We start from the raw sequence: 19,722 nt of genomic DNA, 5'->3' as shown, positions 1-19,722 counted from the left end.
TCCAGCTCCCTCAGCCCATTCCCAGCCTCGACCGCATCTTTATCATGTTTCCCCGGATCCCATTGGCTTGCAGAAACACACTACCATTCCCGAGATGCCCTGCGTGACGCACTTACGTCTCCCGCCCCCTTGCTTATCATTGTGGAGCTTCCCATTGGCTTATTTCGCCGCCACTCGGAAAAAGTAAACTACATTTCCCAGCGTGCCCGTGAAGGTGTCTTGCTTCCGGCCGACGTGTCTTTCAGGAAGAGGAGCCGGTGAGAAGACAGCGACATGGCGCCTCCGGCCCCCGGCCCGGCGTCCGGCGGCTCCGGGGAGGTGGATGAGCTGTTCGACGTAAAGAACGCCTTCTACATCGGCAGCTACCAGCAGTGCATAAACGAGGCGCAGCGGGTGAAGGTGCGGCCGCGCAGGGGCGCGGGGACGCTGGGGGCGGAGGCGGAGGACGCTTCCTGGTGGCTGCGAGCCGTGTTCTGCATCTAAAAACTTTCCCTTTTCTTCTCGCGTTTTTTGGGCACTTCTTCACAGTTCAGTGAGGAGTAATCACTGTCCCATGACAGAACCCAGAGCAGTAACAGTTTACGGTACTGCTCACTCGTACAGCGCTCGCTCTGCGCCGTTGAAGGCGTTTTGAGTAAGGGAGGTGTTTATGCCACTGTAGTTACAGTAAGTGTTTTTTGTCCAGCCATACGTTCAGTTCCCGTGAGGTGGAGACTGTTGTTTATCCTCATTTTACGGATGAGAACCCTAGAGTTCAGAGAGGGACGTTTCCCTGCCCACCGATCCTGGTTATTTCTCTCAGAGCTTAACCATTCATTCATTCATCCTTCATTGAGCACTTTTGTGGACGGGCACTGTATTCCGCTGGACTCAGAATGATAACACAGTTTCCCAGCTTAGTGGCTCAAACACCTTTAATTCCAGCGCTTTGCGAGGCCGAGGCGGCCGTATCGCATGCGCCCGGGAGTTTGAGACCAGCTTGGGCAACATGGAGAAACCCTGGGTGTACCAAAAATACAAAAATTAGCCGGGCGTGGTGGCGGGCACCTGTAATCCCAGCTACCGGGAGGCTGAGACAGGAGAATTGCTTGAACCCGGAGGCGGAGGTTGCAGTGAACCGAGATCGCGCCACTGGCACCCCAGCCTGGGTGACAAAGTTGTAAGAATTAAAGAAAGAGGAAAGAAACACGAAAGGTGACTTGCCAGTCAAGACAGGTTTATTTTAGAGAAAACAAACCTGAGAGGCGCCTTCTGGCCGAGTTGGGTCAGAGGCACACTCTTTTACAGACTGAGTTTTTAAGGATTCAGGGTAAGAGAGTTTATCAGAGGCTTGAATTGCTTCTGTGTCTCTTTGTTGTGCTTATCTGGGAGGGAGAGTTATGTGTCTGTTCCCATACGTCTTTCTTGGTTCTTTTTCCTTCTTTCTTTTTTTATTTTTTTTGAGATGGAGTCTAGCCGTGTCGCCAGGCTGGAGTGCAGTGGCGTGATCTCGTCTCACTGCAACCTCCGCCTCCCAGGGTCAAGCGACATAATCTCACTGTGTGTCACCCAGGCTGGAGTGCAGTGGCACAATCACAGCTCACTGCATCCTCCTCCTTCTGGGTTCAAGCAATTCTTCTCCCAAGTAGCTGGGATTACAGGTGCCCACCACCACACCCGTTTAATTTTTGTTTTTTGTTTTTGACATGGAGTCTTGCTCTGTTGCCCAGGCTGAAGTGCAGTGGCGTGATCCTGGCTCACCACAACCTCTGCCTCCCAGGTTCAAGCGGTTCTCCTGCCTCAGCCTCCAGAGTAGCTGGGACTACAGGCGCCCGCAACCATGCCCGGCTAATTTTTGTATTTTTACTAGTGATGGGGTTTCACTGTGTTGGCCAGGCTGGTCTCTTAACTCCTGACCTTGAGATCCGCCTGCCTCAGCCTCCCAAAGCGCTGTGATTACAGGCGTGAGCCACCGTGCCTGGCCAGGAATACCTTTTTTTTTTTTTTTTTTGGAGACAGAGACTCCCTCTGTCACCTAGGCTGGAGTGCAGTGGCACAATCTCAGCGCACTGCATCCTCTGCCTCCCGGGTTCAAGCGATTCTCCTGCCTCAGCCTCCTGAGTAGCTGGAATTACAGGTGCCCGCTACCACGCCCAGCTAATTTTCGTTTTTTGCTTTTTTGTTTTTTGTTTTTGAGATGAAGTCTTGCTCTGTTGCCCAGGCTGGAGTGTAGTGGCATGATCTCAGCTCACCACAACCTCCGCCTCCCAGGTTCAAGCAATTCTCCTGCCTCAGCCTCCCGAGTAGGTGGGATTACAGGCTTGCACCACTACACCTGGCTAATTTTTGAGGAATACATTTTTTAAGCCATCTGGTCTGTGGTAGTTCATGACAGTGGCCCGAGCAACCTCAGCCCCACCTGAGGTGGCCCCAGGGAGAGCACCTGGCATGTCTTTGCCCTTTACTGACCCCAGCACAAGGCTACCATCATGACATTTCTGGCTTTCTCAGACATTTGCCAGTTGCCCACAAGATGGCAGGCACTGCCCAGCTGCTGGGATTGAAGCAGCTCATAGGCCTTGAGTTGCTGGCGGCCCAGTGCGGTTAGGTCGCTGGCTACAGGGACAGAAGGGAGGAGTTACTACCCCCAGGGTTTCTGGCTGCAGGGCCCCCATCCTATCACCCGCCTTCCCAAACAGTACTCTGATTCCTCAACGATGGCCACATCTTAAGCCACCTGGGGCCAGTGCTGGGACCATCCTAGAGCCAGGTGACCTTGGTGGAGGTGGCCTACTGGCTTTGCTAATTTCTGGGCTCCCAGGTGATCCTAGTGAGCCCTTGGGGTTGAAGAGCAGTGCTCTCCCACCCCGGGGACACACGATGCTACCTGATGGTAGCATCATCCCTGGGAGTCAAGGAAAACCACAATGGTTCCAGAGCCTCACGTGAGGGTCACGGTCTGCACGTTTGTTGTTGTTATGCTTCCTGGCACTCTTCTCTCTCCTGTGCACTCTGCAGCCTCTGAGCACTTCTGCACGCACAGCCTCCTGGGCAATTGCATTTCACACAGGGGCGGCTGAGGCCACCCTGGTGCCCCCCATGGTGCCCCACTGTGTCCTCACTTTGAAAGCCCAACAGCTGGCCGAGCGTGGTGGCTCACGCCTGTAATCCCAGCACTTTGGGAGGCCGAGGCGGGCAGATCACGAGGTCAGGAGATTGAGACCATCCTGGCTAACACAGTGAAATTCCGTCTCTACTAAAAATACTAAAAAAATTAGCCGGGCGTGGTGGCAGGTGCCTGTAATCCCAGCTACTCAGGAGGCTGAGGCAGAAGAATGGTGTGAACCCGGGAGGTGCAGGTTGCAGTGAGCTGAGATTGCGCCACTGTGCTCCAGCCTGGGCGACAGAGCGAGACTCTGTCTCAAAAAAAAAAGAAAAGCCCAACAGCCAGCTTCTGTCTCTTTTTTTTCCCCTAAAGATAGACAAGGTCTCACTCTGTCACCAGGCCAGAGTGCAGTGCAATGGCATGATCATAGTCCATTGTAGCCTCAACCTCCTAGGTTCAAGCGATCCTCCTTCATGAGCCTCCCAAGTCACTGGGACTACAGGTGCACGCTACCACACCTGGCTAATATTTAACATTTTTTTATAGACACAGGGTCTCAGACCGGGCGTGGTGGCTCACGCCTGTAATCCCAGCACTTTGGGAGGCCGAGGTGGCTGGTTCACAAGGTCAGGAGTTCAAGACCGGCCTGGCCAATATGGTAAAACCCCATCTCTACTAAAAATACAAAAATTAGTCCAGCGTGGTGGTGCGTGCCTATAGTCCCGGCTACTCAGGAGGCTGAGGCAGAAGAATATCTTGAACCCGGGAGGCAGAGGTTGCAGTGAGCTGAGACCGCACCACTGTACTCCAGCCTGGGTGACAGAGCAAGGCTCCATCTCAAAAAAAAAAAGACACAGGGTCTCGCTATGTTGCCTATGCTGGTCTCTAACTCCTGGGCTCAAGCAGTCCTCCTGCTTTGGCCTCCCAAAGCACTGGGATTACAGATGTGAGCCACTGCATCTGGCCTGTCTCTTTTTTAACTGAGCGTGGCATGCAACCCTCAGCTGGTCACCTAACTGATGTCCACCTCAGAAGGTTGACTGAGAGTTACTTATTTTTTATTGAGACAGAGTATTGCTCTGTCGCCCAGGCTAGAGTGCAATGGTGTGATCTCGGCTCACTACAGCCTCCACCTCCCGGGTTCAAATGATTATCCTACCTCAGCCTCCTGAGTAGCTGGGATTACAGGTGCCCGCCACCACACCCGACTAATTTTTGTATTTTTAGTAGAGACGGGGTTTCACCATGTTGGCCAGGCTGGTCTGGAACTCCTGACCTCAAATGATCCACCCACCTCGGCCTCCCAAAGTGCTGGGATTACAGGCATGAGCCACCGTGCCTGGCCTATAATATGTTTCTTTACATGCTCGAGAAGGTACGTCTTTCACCTGTCCATCCCATTTGCAGGTGGGGCTTGATTTCTGCAGCCTCCACCCTCCATGCCTTTGACGTTCTTCTAGGAGTTATTTATTTAGATGGCATCTTGTTCCAAATCACAGCCAGATACCCATTCTGGCCAGCAGGGCCTGAGCAGAAGCTGCTGGGGCCTCTTGGCAATGGCAGCCTGAGTCAGGCTGGGGCCAGTTCTGCGGGGGCCTGGGATGAGGACACGTTTGACATTCACGCTCCTCCCTCAGGCTGGGGAGAAGGAAGAGATGTGGCTTGGAATCTGTGGTTCTCGGCCTCAGAGGACAGGGCAGAGTGACTCCCCTGGTTTGGGTACTGGGTCCTTTGACCCTGTGCCTTGACAGCTGGCAGGCCCTCTTGCTGAGAGCCTTCTCAGTCCCCTCTGTGGAGAGGTTGTTGGAGTGGTGATGCTGAGGTGGCTGGGCCCCTTCCCATCTGTACTTTCCTCTTGAAGCCCCCAGGGGCCTGGGCCAGCACCCTCAGGCCACGGGCTGAGCTGCACTGTGACCGCCTGCCACGGGCACCCCGGGAAGTCAGCCAGTGCCCGGGGGCAGCATGCACAGCTGGGTTCTGGAGGAGGGGCTCCAGCCTCCCTGCCTGGCCTGGGCTCAAGGGCAGCTTCCTTATCGTCCCTAAATGGATGTTGCCACAGGTCACCTCCCTCTTGTCCCCTCAGTTCTGTGCAGTGGCTGGACTGTGGGCGTGTGGCCCAAGTACAGAGCCATCCCCAGGGTCTCCCCTGGCCAGGGCTGGACACAGATGTCACCACACTGGGGTAGCCACACTGAGATCAAAATGTCTTGAGACAAAAGCAGGAATCAATCCACAGTGGCCCCATGTCGAGAAGTTAGAGGTGCGGGCACCACCCTGGCTTCTTAAGTGTGGCTGGAGCAGGCGCTGAACTTGGAGCAATCCTCCTTCCTGGGGTGGTGTCAGCGCGGGATGAGATCAGGCATCGCCCGTGTAGGGTACCCCCAGCAGAGGCCACTCTCGGGCTGCGGAGGATCAGGGCTAGGACTTAGACCTCCGACCCTGCCAGAGAAGCCACCTGTCCCCAGCATACAGGGGCCTGTCTGTCATGCTCACCCTGTGTGGGCTGCGCTGGGCCTCCCACTGTGCGTCCTGACCCACGTTGGTTCCCACAGCTGTCAAGCCCGGAGAGAGACGTGGAGAGGGACGTCTTCCTGTATAGAGCGTACCTTGCGCAGGTGAGTGCGGGCCCTGGCGGGGGGCGAGAGTGATGAACAGAGTAGAGGGTAGACCTGGGAACGGGAAGGCACCACAGCGTGGGTGCCGGGGACAGTAAACAAAGCAGGGACCCGGGCCTGCAGTGTCCAGTGACTGAACAGCCAGCGCAGCCAGCATGTGAAGGCGGCTGTGTCACGGAGGCCCGAGACTGCCAGGCCGGGGGGCCTGGGTCACAGTTTCTTGATTTTTATGTTTTTTGAGACGGAGTCTTGCTCTGTCGTACTCGATCTCAGCTCACTGCAACCGCCTCCTGGGTTCAACTGATTCTCCTGCCTCAGCTTCCGGAGTAGCTGGGACTATAGGCGCGTGCCACCACACCTGGCTAATTTATATTTATGTGTGTGTGTGGGGGGGTGTATGGGTGTGTGTGTGTGTGTGTGTGTGTGTGTATATATATATATATATATTTTTTTTTTTTTTTTGAGACGGAGTCTCGCTCTGTTGCCCAGGCTGGAGTGCAGCGGCAAGATCTCGGCTCACTGCAAGCTCCACCTCCCGGGTTCACACCATTCTCCTGCCTCAGCCTCCAGAGTAGCTGGGACCACAGGTGCCTGCCACCACACCTGGCTAATTTTTTTGTATTTTTGTTTTGTTTTGTTTTTTTGAGATGGAGTCTTGCTCTGTCGCCCAGGCTGGAGTGCAGTGGCTCAATCTCAGCTTACTGCAAGCTCCGCCTCCCGGGTTCACGCCATTCTCCTGCCTCAGCCTCCCGAGTAGCTGGGACCACAGGCGCCTGCCACCATGCCTGGCTAATTTTTTGTATTTTTAGTAGAGACAGTGTCTCACCATGTTAGCCAGGATGGTCTCGATCTCCTGACCTTGTGATACACATGCTTCGGCCTCCCAAAGTGCTGGGATTACAGGCGTGAGCCACCGTGCCTGGCCAATTTTTTATATATATATGTATGTATATTTTTGTTTGTTTGTTTGTTGTTGTTGTTTTTTTTTGAGACGGAATCTCGCTCTGTCACCCAGGCTGGAGTGCAGTGGCCAGATCTCAGCTCACTGCAAGCTCCGCCTCCCGGGTTTAAGCCATTCTCCTGCCTCAGCCTCCCGAGTAGCTGGGACTGCAGGCGCCCGCCACCTCGCCTGGCTAGTTTTTTGTATTTTTTTTAGTAGAGACGGGGTTTCACGGGGTTAGCCAGGATGATCTCGATCTCCTGACCTCGTGATCCGCCCGTCTCGGCCTCCCAAAGTGCTGGGATTACAGGCTTGAGCCACCACGCCTAGCTAATTTTTATATTTTTAATAGACACGCAATTTCACCATATTAGCTAGGGTGGTCTCGAACTCCTGACCTCGTGATCCGCCTGCCTCAGCCTCCCAAAGTGTTGGGATTACAGGCATGAGCCACTGCACCTCGCCAATTTTTTTTCCTAAAATAATTGGTAGGAGCCAGGCACAGTGGCTTACAACTGTAATCCCAGAACTTTGGGAGGCTGAGGTGGGAGGATTGCTTGAAGCCAGGAGTTCAAGACCAGCCTGGGCAACATGGTGAGACCTCCATCTCTACAGAAAAAATTTAAAAATAAGCCAGGCATGGTGGCATGTGCCTGGAGTCCCTGCTACTCAGGAGGCTGTGGCAGGAGGATCACTTGAGCTCAGGAGGTCAAGACTACAGTGAGCCGTGATCACGCCATTGCACTCCAGCCTGGACAACAGAGCAAGATCTTGTCTCTAAAACAATAAGAATGGGGAACCATCTAGGAGGGAACACAGTGAAGGATGGGTCCCCGGCTGCAGATGTGACAGTGGTATCAGTCTGGGTGTCCTCGGGAGGGCCAGTAGGTGGGGCAGGGCTGGCTGGGGGGCATGTCCTACTCTATAGAAGTGCATGCCACAACCCCCATAACTGCTGCTGCCCTGTTCCTGGGTGACATGCCTGTCCCCTCCTTCCCCTCATCACCAGAGATGGACAGCTGCTGGGAGACAGACAGTAACCTGCCAGGGTCCCCAGCTCAAGGCATGGGCAGTGTGGCCCTGCAGATGAGGGCACACCTGGCTGCTCATGACAGGTGACGCCATGCCCACCTCCACAGTGTACTGCAGTGAGGGTGGCCCTTGCTGGGCTGAGGGGTCCCTGGTGGGGCAGGGGCTTCCTGTCTGGGGCTCTGCCTGCCAAGCTGAGGACGTGGAAATCCTCTGGGACGGACGGGTGCAGCTGACGCCTCGTCCCTATTGCAGAGGAAGTTCGGCGTGGTCCTGGACGAGATCAAGCCCTCCTCGGCCCCCGAGCTCCAGGCCGTGCGCATGTTCGCTGACTACCTCGCCCACGAGAGCCGGAGGTGAGGCCCCGGAGGATGGGTCGGCCTGGGGCGCAGGGCTTGTCGGTTATGAACCTGGGTGGGCGGGGGCGTGGCGTGCAGCGCACAGCATCCCTCAGATTAGGCACCTCTCCCCTCTGCTACCCTGCTGCTTTGTGCCTCAGTTTCCCTCACCTGCACAGCAGTGGGGGCTGATGATGGATCCTGCTTCAAAGGGGAGGGTCAGAGACAGTGCTGTGTGTACACATGCCCTCATGGACCACAAGGCACTCTCTCAACCTAGAACTAAAAATACCAATTACCGAACAGCCCTCTGCACCACCCAGAGCCCCAAGATGGCCCAGGGTGCGGCGGGGGCAGGGCCCTGCCATCAGTTTTCTTATTTATTTATGTATCTATCTATTGAGACGGAGTCTCACTCTGTCAGGCTGGAGTGCAGTGGCGTGATCTCGGCTCACTGCAAGCTCCACCTCCCGGGTTCAAGTGATTCTTGTGCCTCAGTCTCCTGAGTAGCTGGGACTACAGGAACGCGCCACCATGCCTGACTACTTTTTGTATTTTAGCAGAGACTGGGTTTCACCATGTTGCCCAGGGTGGTCTCGAACTCCTGCATCAGCCTCCCAAATCCAGTCAGTTTTCTAGTCCCAGCTAGTCGGGGACTACAACCTGCCAGTGTCTCCCCTGGAGCTCAAGTGGAGGGCGGGTGAGGCCACGCCTGTCCTGCCCCTGAGCCACAGGCCAGCATCTGTCAAACACCCATGGGCGGCAGCCAAGGGGAGAGGAGGCTGGGCTGTGGGGACCCAGGAACCTTGCCCCCTCCTGCTGTGGGGTCGGAGTGAGGGTCTGGCATGGGGAGACTCTGCTGTGATCCTGCTCTTCCTTGGCCCACGGAGGCAGTGCCCCAACTACCACCTCCCTTCACCCAAGGAAACCTGGGGTTCCTGGGAGCTGACTCCAGTGCAGAGGCAGCATAGTGGGGTGAATGGTGTCCACCAAAAGGTATGTCCATATCCTATCCCACATGCTTGTGAATGTGATATTTGGGAAAAGGGTCTTTCCCGATCAAATTAAGAGATAAGGAGATGAAGACATGCTGGATTTAGGGTGGGCCCCAAAGCCAAGGACTTGTGTCCTTTTAAGAGATAAAAGGAGGGCCGGGTGCAGTGGCTCGCACTTGTAATCCCAGCACTTTGGGAGGCTGAGGTGGGCAGATCACCTGAGGTCAGGAGTTTTCGAGACCAGCCTGGCCAACGTGGTGAAACCCCATTTCTACTAAAAATACAGAATTAACAGGATGTGGTGTCTGTGATTCCAGCCACTTAGGAGGCTGAGGCAGAAGAATCGCTTGAACCCGGGAGGCGGAGGTTGCAGTGGTGCCGAGATCGCACCAGTGCACTCCAGCCTGGGTGACAGAGGGAGACTGTCTGAAAAAAAAATAAAAGGAGAAGACAGAGGCCCCACTGAGTTAAGCCCATGTGACAACAGAGACAGACTAGGGTGACATGTTAAGCCAAGGAGTGCCACGAATGGCCGGCAGCCACCAGAGCTGGGAGAGAGGCCCGGACAGCCTTGCCCTCCAGCCTCCAGTTGGAGCCAGCCCTGCCGCCACCTTGACTTCAGACTTGTGGCCTCCAGAGCTGTGAGGAATGAAGCCCTGTTGTCCTTAACCACCCGGGTTGTGGTGCTTTGCCACAGCAGCTCCAGGACATTCGGACGGGCGACCTCCCGGGGCCACTGTTTCTCCCACCCTACACTTCACCAGCTGGAGTGAAGGCGGGGAACCCTGGGTCCCCGAGGAGCAGCAGCCGCTGTGAGCATCACAGAAAAGCTGCCCCGGAGAGCAGGCGGTCCAGGCAGGGGCTTGTGGTGCGTCCATCTGGCTGCACAGCCGCTACCTCACCGGCAGGACTCCCCCGGGACGAGGAGCATCCATCAGTAATTGGTTTTGGTTTTGATTTTGTTTTCTTTTCTCGAGATAGGGTCTTGCTCTGTCGCTCAGCCTGGCATACAGTGGCACAATCTTGGCTCACTGCAGCCGTGATCTCCCAGGCTCACATGATCCTCCCACCTCAGCCTCCCGAGTACCTGGCACTGTAGGCACATATCACCATGCCTGGCTAATATGTATTTTATTTAGAGACGGGGTTTTGCCATGTTGCCCAGGCTGGTCTCAAACTCCTGGGCTCAAGCGATCCCCCTAGTAATTGGTTTTGTGGCTGTTGTTTGTTTTTGAGATGGTCTCCCTCTGTCACCCAGGCTGGAGTGCAGAGATGCGACCACAGCTCACTGCAGCTTCAACCTCCCGGGCTGGAGCCATCCTCCTGCCTCAGCCTCCCAAGTAGTTGGGACTACAGGCGCCACCAGGCCCAGCTGACTTTTTTACTTTTTTGTAGAAAAAGGGGTCCTACTAGGTTGCCCAGGGTGGTCTTGAACTGCTGGGCTTACGCGATCCTCCTGCCTCGGCCTCCCAAAGCACTGGGGTTACAGGTGTGAGCCACAGTGCCTGGCCCCATTGGTAACTGTAACACCTTAGGATGACAACATTACAGTACCAGCGCCACAACAGCTGGCAGCGTTTACGCACCCTTGTGTGCTGGAGCTTCAGGAAGCTTTGTAAGGTGGTCTTGGGAGCTCCTTGCTCGTCCCCTGCGTGATCCCTGTAACATGGTCCCTCAGCACGGGGAAACAGACTCAGACCTGAAGTCACTTGTCCATCGGGCATGGCACCGTGGCGAGCCCTCGGTGGAGCCTGGTTGGTATGAGACATGCCATGCCCTCAGTGACACCTCAGACACAGGCCCTGGGCAGACAGCCCCCAGACGTGCGTGGATGCTTATGGGGTCACAGAGCCGCGTGTGGACCCAGAAGAACACCAGCTTTGGTCTAGGGGGGCTCCCTCCCCTGCCGTCTCTTGTTAGCTGCTCAGTAGCCATGGGGAATGGAGGGTCTGGGTCCTGTTAGGGACATGGAGGCATGGGTGACCTGTGGCCTTATAGCTGAGCTGGTCCTCAGCCTCTCCTGGGCTCAAGCCTGGCCCTGGCCCGCAGCACGCTAGCCATCTTCAGGGTGTAGCCAGCACCCTGGGCTCTCAGGGACTGAGGGCAGCCGCCCTGGCAGTGGGGGTGCCCCAGGGCTCCCATCCTTCTGCACGGCCCCTCGGCACCCAGGCCAACCTCCTGCTAGAAGATGTGGCCTTGAAGCCCACAGGGCTGATGGGTTAGGGTCAGGAGTCCCAGCTGGGCCCACCAGCCTCCTCAGGAAGGTGGGTGAGGTTGGTGTGAGACTGGTGGTGCCTCCTCATGTCCTCTTGGGGTGCCCCACCCCACATCTCCCAGCCTCGGGGTCCTTGCCTGGCCCAACATGAGGGCTGCTTCATAGGAACGGAGGAAGGACATGTTGGGACAGCTCGATGCTCGGGTTCTGCTGCTGCTCTGCACCCCCAGTGCCTGGCTCACCCTCTCTGAGCCTGTCTGCTCCCAAGGAAGGGGACCCTCTGAGGTCCCACAGGGGCCGCCCCAGCTGTGGGTCCTGAGCATCTGTGTCTTCCAGGGACAGCATCGTGGCCGAGCTGGACCGAGAGATGAGCAGGAGCGTGGACGTGAGCAACACTACCTTCCTGCTCATGGCTGCCTCTGTCTATCTCCACGACCAGAACCCGGACGCCGCCCTGCGTGCGCTGCACCAGGGGGACAGCCTGGAGTGGTGAGTGGCCACCCTGCTCTGGGGCCGGCCCAGGGAGGCAGGTGCCCCCTGCCACATCTCCAGGCTGTGCACGGCCTCGCTGGCCGCCGTCATGGGAGGAGAGAATGCGGTGGTGCTGAAATGAGGTCCTGGCCTGCTGTCCAGGCTCCAGCTCCCCTGCCCAGTGTGGGAGGCACTCCCATCTGTGCGCCAGGCTGCGGCTCCAAGGACACGGTGCCCAGGCTGCAAACCCTCTGTTCCCAAGGGCAGAGCAGAAAGCGGCTTTGTCTGTGCTTGGTTTCTGCGTCCCCACCCCCCACGAAGCCTTCTGTGTCTCGGCCCTGGGCCCAGTCTCTCAGGCCTCCCTGGGCCCCCCACACCGGCCCTCCTCCAGGGCCCTCTGGGGCTGGGGTGCTGGAGCCCTGCACAGCAAGGTCGGTGCTCCCCTCCACCCCAAGATGTGACTCCAGGCCACGTCCAGGGTACTGGTCACAGAAAGTGTGTCAGTTCTTCCCCGTGAGCTGTTGCTGGAGTGCCTGCTGTCCACTATGAGTTGCAAGCTGGGCATTTCATGGTCGCTGTGGATCTGCTCCCATCCCACCTCCGTCCACGGAGGGCTTAGAATTGCGGGTGGCAGCCAGGCATGATGACATGCACCTGTGGTTCCAGCTACTCGGGAGGCGGAAGCGGGAATATCCTTTGAGCCCGGGCGGTGGAGGCTGCAGTGAGCCGTGATGGCGCCACTGCACTCCAGCCTGGGCAGCAGAGCCAGACCCTGTCTCACACACACAAAAAGAAAAGAAACAGGGATGTCACGCTGCCAGCAAGCCGGCTGACTCAGTGCTGGTCCAGGTGCTGGCTCCCGTTGGCACCGAGAACAAGAGGTCTCACAAGTCATTGGTGGTCACAGCCGCCTGGGGCCCAGAGGGATGAGGGGACCTGCAGAGAGTGGGTGGCCCCAGGGCTCTGCTGCAGGTACAGGTGCAGGGGCAGGTGTGGCCCTCCTCTAGGGCCTTGTTCCTGAGCACTGACCGTCTCCAGGGTGTTGATGAGTCCGGGCAGGGCCCTTGTTTGCAAGCACAGCCCATGGAGGCTGCTTCTCCAGATGGGCAGTGAGTGGGCTGGGGCCTGGAACCCCAACGTGGGGACCCCCCCCGAGCTTTCCAGGCCCGATTGAGCTGAGCGGTGAAATGTGGGAGTGAGGGTGTCCCCCTCTGCTGGGTGGGGCTGGTGGTCCTAAGTACAGGACTTAAGAACATCCCAGACACACAGAGTGAGCCCTGGGTGTGCAGTGGCCATGCAGCGTGTCTGTGGCCATCCGCTGACCGTCCCCCGCCTTGTCCTGCAGCATGGCCATGACAGTGCAGATCCTGCTGAAGCTGGACCGCCTGGATCTCGCCCGGTGAGCCCTCCCACTCCTCTGTACCCATACTGAGCCATGGCCCAGAGCGTCTGTGGTGCTGTCATTACTCGTTATTCCTTTCCGTGGGGGTGACTTGCCGTCACTCAGCCCTTCCTTGCAGTATGTTGCCAGGGAGGAGGGCCATGGCTGTCTGTGCCTCAGTTTCTCTCTCTGCAGTAGTGGTGGGCCTGTCCCACAGGGTGAGAGTGGGCTTTATGGAGGGAGTGGAGGTCGTGCCCGGAGGAACATGTCGCTGGGCCAGCTTGTAACTGTGCCATGGGGCTGGTGGGGCCTGCACGTGGTGTCACCAGGTCGGAGGCCATGGCTGGTGGTCCAGGACTCCCCTGCTGCCGTTTCCAAAGCCCTTGCCTCAGAGTTGTTCATGCTGTAGCTCCGTCGCCCTTCCCTGGGTTCCATCTTCCGTGGAGCGAGTCTCTCCCGAGCCCTACCTTGTGCCAGCCACCTCGGGGGTCCGTAGCTGGCTCCAGTCCCGCCTTCCCGGGGCCTTCACGTGGTGGGGCGGGCAGGGCAGCTCGGGCACTTCGTCGTGGGGTATGAGCACGCAGGGGAGCACGTAGTGGGGGCCATCCCCGGGCTCTGGCGGGCCCCAAGTGGGAACAAGGCAGGGATAGCCAGGCCAGGGCTCTCGGCCGCTCAGACCCTCCGTCCTCTGTCCCCACCCCAGGAAGGAACTGAAGAGAATGCAGGACCTGGACGAGGATGCCACCCTCACCCAGCTCGCCACCGCCTGGGTCAGCCTGGCCACGGTGAGTCCTGGGCCACGAGGCAGGCGGGCATTGCGGGCACCTGGCTGAGTAGGGTCTGTGGGCACCCCCACCTGTGCCCAGGCTGCCGGCCACTCCAGTGGGGCTCCAGGATCAGGCCATGGCCCCCTGCCAGCCTGGCACAACTCTCAGCCTTCACTCCATTCTGGGCTTCTCACAGCCAAGCGGCTTGGCCAGAGGCAGAGCGATGGTGGGGACGGGGACAGGGGTTCCTGAGCCTGAGGCGCAGGGGGACTCGAGGGTCTGGGTTGGCCTGGCAGCCCCTCCCCCCAGGGCTTCCTGGGGTTTTCTGCGACTCAGCTTTGCTCTCCAGGGTCCTGGTCCCCAGCCAGGGACAGGGTTCAGTGTTCCCATAGCAGCGGTGGAGATGTCCTCAGCTCCCAGGCCTGGGCACCTCTGCCTGGCAACACCCCCCTCCTGGTTTCTGGGACTTGGCCCTCTTCTGAGCCATTCTTTTGTGCAGGCCTGTTTTTTTTTTTTTTTTTTTTTTTTTTTTTTTGAGACATAGTCTCGCTCTGCCGCCCAGGCTGGAGTGCAGTGGCCGGATCTCAGCTCACTGCAAGCTCCGCCTCCCGGGTTCACGCCATTCTCCTGCCTCAGCCTCCCGAGTAGCTGGGACTACAGGCGCCCGCCACCTCGCCTGGCTAGTTTTTTGTATTTTTTAGTAGAGACGGGGTTTCACCGGGTTAGCCAGGATGGTCTCGATCTCCTGACCTTGTGATCCGCCCGTCTCGGCCTCCCAAAGTGCTGGGATTACAGGCTTGAGCCACCGCGCCCGGCCTCGTGCAGGCCTGTTAAAATACACTTCCTGGCTGGGCACAGTGGCTCACGCCTGTAATACCAGCACTTTGGGAGGCTGAGGTGGGTGGATCATGTGAGGTCAGGGGTTCGAGACCAGCCTGACCAACATGGAGAAACCCCATCTCTACTAAAAATACAAAATTAGCCGGGCATGGTGGCACCCACCTGTAAACCCAGCTACTTGGGAGGCTGAAGCAGGAGAATCGCTTGAACCTGGGAGGTGGAGGTTGCGGTGAGCCGAGATTGTGCCATTGCACTCTGGCCTGGGTGACAAGAGCAAAACTCTGGGGGGAAGAAATGTGCTCCCCGTCCCTGCCCACCACGGGGCTGGAGCCTCACCCAGATGGACTTCCAGTGGCCATCCAGTGTGGTGGGACAGGCCTCGGCAGCCCTCTCGGGTAGTTTGAACTGTTTTCACAGCCTGCCTTGACCTCAGGCTCCCCCTGCAAGTATCCCACAGTCCTGAGCAAGCGGGCAGGTCAGAGTTGCTGGTCACAGAGCTGACTCATCCTCCTCCGATGTGCCTGGTGACCCAGTGGTCCCCACTCAGACCCTGGCCCAGCCACCTGTGCCCCCGTGCCCTGGAAGCCCTAAATTCCACCTCTGTGTACCCAGCGCACCGGGAGCCGGGTAGGAGGTGAGGCAGGAGGCGGCCGCGAGTCTTTAGGCCCCGTCAGCAGAGTACAGGTTATGAGTGGTCCCCATGGTGGAGTGGCTGTGCCTTGAACCGGGCATACCAGATTTGTGTCTGTGTAGTGCAGAGCCCCCTCTGGGGGAGGGGGCTGACGGTGGAAGGGCCTGGCGGCCGCGGCACAGATGATGATGTGGGACCCTCCCTGCAGGGCGGTGAGAAGCTGCAGGATGCCTACTACATCTTCCAGGAGATGGCTGACAAGTGCTCGCCCACCCTGCTGCTGCTCAATGGGCAGGCGGCCTGCCATATGGCCCAGGGCCGCTGGGAGGCCGCTGAGGGCCTGCTACAGGAGGCGCTAGACAAGGTAGGCACAAGGCTGTCCCAAAGTGGGAACGGAGGGAAGGCCAGGAGGCCGGAGGGCGGGGTCAGGGCAAACAGAAACAAGTGTAGCAGAGATGCCCTGCGTGTGCGTGTGGCCCCACAGGGCTTCTGAGGCCCAGTCAGCAGCGAGATCCACAAAGCAGGGATCGCACCTGCAAAGAAACCCAGATTCCGGCCTCACAGAAATGGGGCATCTGGGCAGCCTGGGCCTCAGTGGTCTGTCACCTCAGCTGCCTGGCCCTGCATGTGGGACCCCTCACCTGAGTACATATTCAGTATTGGAGAGACACTCCCAGTCCTTATTTAGGGGACAGCGTGCTGTGGCCAGGAGCCCAGGGTGGCTGCAGTCATCTCCTGTCTGATGTCTGCAGTCTTTTCTTTTCTTTTTTTGAGATGGCGTCTCGTTTTGTCACCCAGGCTGGAGTGCAGTAGTGTGATCTCAGCTCACTGCAACCTCTGCCTCCTGGGTTCAAGCGATTCTTTTGTCTCAGCCTCCCGAGTAGCTGGAATTATAGGCGCTTGCCACCATGCCCAGCTCATTTTTGTATTTTTAGTAGAGATGGGGTTTTGCCATGTTGGTCAGGCTCGTTTCAAACTCCTGACCTCAGGTGATTCACCTGCCTCAACCTCCCAAAGTGCTGGAATTATAGGCGTGAGCCACCATGCCTGACCATCTGCAGTCTTTATGAAGAGTTTATGTTATTTTAAATTTAAAAAAAAATACTATTTTTTGTAAAGACGGGGTTGTTCTTGCTGTGTTGCCCAGGTTGTTCTTGAACTCCTGGCCTCCCAAAGCACTAGAATTACAGGTGTGAGCCACCATGCCCAGCGGATTTTTTTCTTTTTTTTAATTTCTTTTTTTTTTTTTTTTTTTTTTTTTGAGATGGAGTCTTGTTCTGTGCCCCGGCTGGAGTGCAGTGGCGCAATCTCAGCTCACTGCAAGCTCTGCCTCCCGGGTTGATACCATTCTCCTGCCTCAGCCTCCTGAGTAGCTGGGACTACAGGCGCCCGCCACCACACCCAGCTAATTTTTTGTGTTTTTAGTAGAGACGGGGTTTCACTGTGTTAACCAGGATGGTGTCAATCTCCTGACCTCATGATCCGCCCACCTCGGCCTCCCAAAGTGCTGGGATTACAGGCGTGAGCCACCGCGCCCGGCCTGGGTTATTATTTTTATAATCAAAAAGGACATCAAAGCTTTTTCCATTTTGGTGAAACGGATTTTGGGTTTTATTTGTTTGTTTTTTGAAACAGGGTATGCCACCACACATGGCTAATTGTTGTATTTTTTGTTAGAAATGGGGTCTCACTGTGTTGTGCAGGTTAATCTTGAACTCCTGGGCTCAAGCAATTCTTACCCTCCTTGGCCTCCTAAAGTGCTGGGATGATAGACGTGTGCCACTGTGCCTGGCTGAGAAACAGTTTTAATCTACTGACAAACACTGGTGAAGCCCTCCTCCCTGTCTGACTTTCCAGGGGCTGAGTTATCAGAAAGTTGTTTGCAGAGCAGGGCAGGCCAAGGGGTGTCAGGCTGGCCCCATCCCAGGCTGGGTGCTGCTCCTCCTGGGCAGCGTCCATCTTTAGCTCTGAGCAGTCAGGGCTGGTCAGGAACTCAGCATCTCAGACAGGCTGTGTGGCCCTCGCTGCCCCAGGGGCGAGACTGGCGCCTTCCTCCACCACCCTGCCCCTCACTGCCACCTGAGAACACTTGGATGCGTGTTCTGTGTTCATGGCCACATCCTCTGGGGGCTTTTGTTACACCTCTCAGGTGACGCATTCCGTGACTCACCAGTTAGATGACTCCCTTCTGTCCTTGTCTGCTGAAACACCACCTGGGACTGGCTGTCCGTGCCCGTTGGCCCTGGTGGCCTCCCTGTGGCTGTGGTTACCCTGCATTCTTGCTGAGTTTTGGGAGGCACTCAGGTCCCCCCACTTACCTTTGGAGCCAACTCATGGCTGCTCCTGTGAGCACAAGCTGGTGTCCCCCTTCGTGGTGGAGACTGAGGCTCAGAAAAGTTCGCTCTCCAAAAAGGTGCCCTGCCATCGGCCGCTGTGGGCAGGCTGGGCTCTGGGCCCATCCTGGCTGGTGCATCTGTGCTCCAAGCAGACACCGGGGCTCTGGCTGGGTCTCCTGGCCTAGCTGTTTCGTAGGCTCCTGTGTGCCGGGAGCCTAGAGTGAGTGGGTCAGGCAGTGTCCCCTGCCGAGGTTTCCTTCAAGGCTCCTTGGGAGCCAGAGGCGTGGCAGGTCCGCCCATGGCCTCAGGGTTCATTGTGCAGGAGGAGTTGAGGCCATCTGGGCCTGGGCCCCATTGCTTTGAGATGTATGAGACAAATATACCCTTCCCTCTACAAACGAGGGGTCACGCCCCAGGCTGGACCACAGATGGGGAAACTGAGGCTCAGTGAGGTGGCTGGCCCCTTGGCACCGTATCATCCGAGATCACCTTGCAGAGCAGTGGGCAGGGGGACTCTGGCAGTGTCGATCCCACCCCACTTCTGAGGAGGTGACCTTGTGTGGTCCTGCCCAAGGTGGGGGTGACGGGCAGGCATGGGGGCTGGAGTGGCTGACCCTGCCTGCCTGTGTCTGCCTGTGTCTCCAGGACAGTGGCTACCCGGAGACACTGGTCAACCTCATTGTCCTGTCCCAGCACCTGGGCAAACCCCCTGAGGTAAGTGGCCCCCAGGGCTCCAGGCCAACCCTAATATCCCGACCCTGGGACCCCATCCTGGGATCCAGGCCCTAATCCCTAGGCTTCTGGGAAAGCTCTGCACACAGTGTGCCCACCACAGCCTGCCTCCCTCACAAACCCTGCGCCCCCTCAACCCATCCTCACCTGGGGCCCTGCCCAACCTGCTCCCCTGAACCCATGGTACATTCCCTACCACGTACAGAGGCCAGCTCCGTGCCAGCGCCTTGTCAGGGGCCGACCCATCCCTCCACCCCCACCCTGAAGGTTCTCTGAGATCAGCCCAGTCCCAAGGCAGGATGAGGACCCCCCTGGGGTATTGTGGCTCTCACCCCCATCCACCCCGTGCTGCAGGTCAGAGCCACCGTGGGGTCCCCATGTTCGACTCACCTGCCTTCCTGCCTCCCCTGCAGGTGACAAACCGATACCTGTCCCAGCTGAAGGACGCCCACAGGTCCCATCCCTTCATCAAGGAGTACCAGGCCAAGGTGAGTGGCAGGGGTGGCCTGTCCCTGAGAGCCAGGCCAGAGGGCGCCTGGAGCTCAGCCTGGGCTCACATGTGCCCTCTCTCTCTCCCTCCACCCGTCTCCCCACACCCCGCCCCCACCCCGTGTCGCCATGTGTCTTGCTGAAGGAGAACGACTTTGACAGGCTGGTGCTACAGTACGCTCCCAGCGCCTGAGGCTGGCCCAGAGCTGTCAGGACCACGAAGCCAGGACAGAGGCCAGGAGCCCTGCAGCCCTCCCCGCCTGGCACACACCCCACATCCCCTCTGGGGGCAGGAGCCCGCCCCCAGCACTCCCATCTGTGAATAAATATCTCAACGCCAGCGTGTTCCCACCTGAGGATGTGCTCTGGCCACTTTGCTGGGGGGTGTGGGGGCTGACGCTCAGGGAGAGTCCCGGGGCACTGGCCCCCAGGGCTGTTCCCGGAGACCAGGGTCTGTGACGAGCAGCAGCTGTGCAGACCCCCACCCCGCCCCTCACACAGCCACAACCTGCTCCTGCCAAGCCAGAGGCAGCACAGCCCTGTCCCCACACTTCACCCTGGCCCCAAGAGGCCACTGAGCAGCCCAGGTTGGCATCAGGGGAAACTGAGGCACAGAGCGGTCATGCCACTATCATGAGGGGCACCAAGATTCAAAATGAGAACCCCTGAGTGGTCTGGAGGTAGCGGGAGCCAGGGCAGGAAGCACTCAGGCCTCAGCTCAGCAAAGCCGGAGGGGCCCTGCGGGGTCAGCATTAACCCCAGGAAACCCTCCTCCAAGGCAGAGCCCTGCTGTGGCCGGGGCCCCGGGGCCAAGCAACCAGCTGCGATGAGAGGCGGCTGCACCATAGGGAGGGAGGT

At 57.9% G+C, this 19,722-nt stretch overlaps 1 protein-coding gene across 1 annotated transcript; it reads left to right on the top strand.

Moving 5' to 3' along the window:
* The first annotated feature begins 127 nt into the window (after nucleotides 1-127).
* Nucleotides 128-19,220, top strand: LOC105485105 (COPI coat complex subunit epsilon). The gene is made up of 10 exons (XM_011747332.2): nucleotides 128-399; nucleotides 5,638-5,700; nucleotides 7,925-8,025; nucleotides 11,554-11,706; nucleotides 13,034-13,087; nucleotides 13,773-13,854; nucleotides 15,516-15,671; nucleotides 18,289-18,357; nucleotides 18,789-18,863; nucleotides 19,010-19,220. The coding sequence occupies exons 1-10, from the start codon at nucleotides 274-276 to the stop codon at nucleotides 19,055-19,057; spliced, it is 927 nt and encodes a 308-aa protein (XP_011745634.2). The 5' UTR covers nucleotides 128-273; the 3' UTR covers nucleotides 19,058-19,220.
* The last annotated feature ends 502 nt before the right edge of the window (nucleotides 19,221-19,722 follow it).

The sequence above is a fragment of the Macaca nemestrina genome, chromosome 20, assembly GCF_043159975.1.
Source record: "Macaca nemestrina isolate mMacNem1 chromosome 20, mMacNem.hap1, whole genome shotgun sequence".
NCBI lineage: Eukaryota > Metazoa > Chordata > Mammalia > Primates > Cercopithecidae > Macaca > Macaca nemestrina.
This window is presented reverse-complemented; position numbering and strand designations above follow the sequence as displayed.

Excerpts from the sequence above, each read along its gene's own strand:
- LOC105485105 (XM_011747332.2), top strand. The coding sequence starts at position 274 with ATGGCGCCTCCGGCCCCCGGCCCGGCGTCCGGCGGCTCCGGGGAGGTG. Across the intron at positions 8,026-11,553 it reads CTCGCCCACGAGAGCCGGAG|GGACAGCATCGTGGCCGAGC; the intron begins GTGAGGCCCCGG and ends TGTGTCTTCCAG. Across the intron at positions 13,855-15,515 it reads CCTGGGTCAGCCTGGCCACG|GGCGGTGAGAAGCTGCAGGA; the intron begins GTGAGTCCTGGG and ends CCCTCCCTGCAG.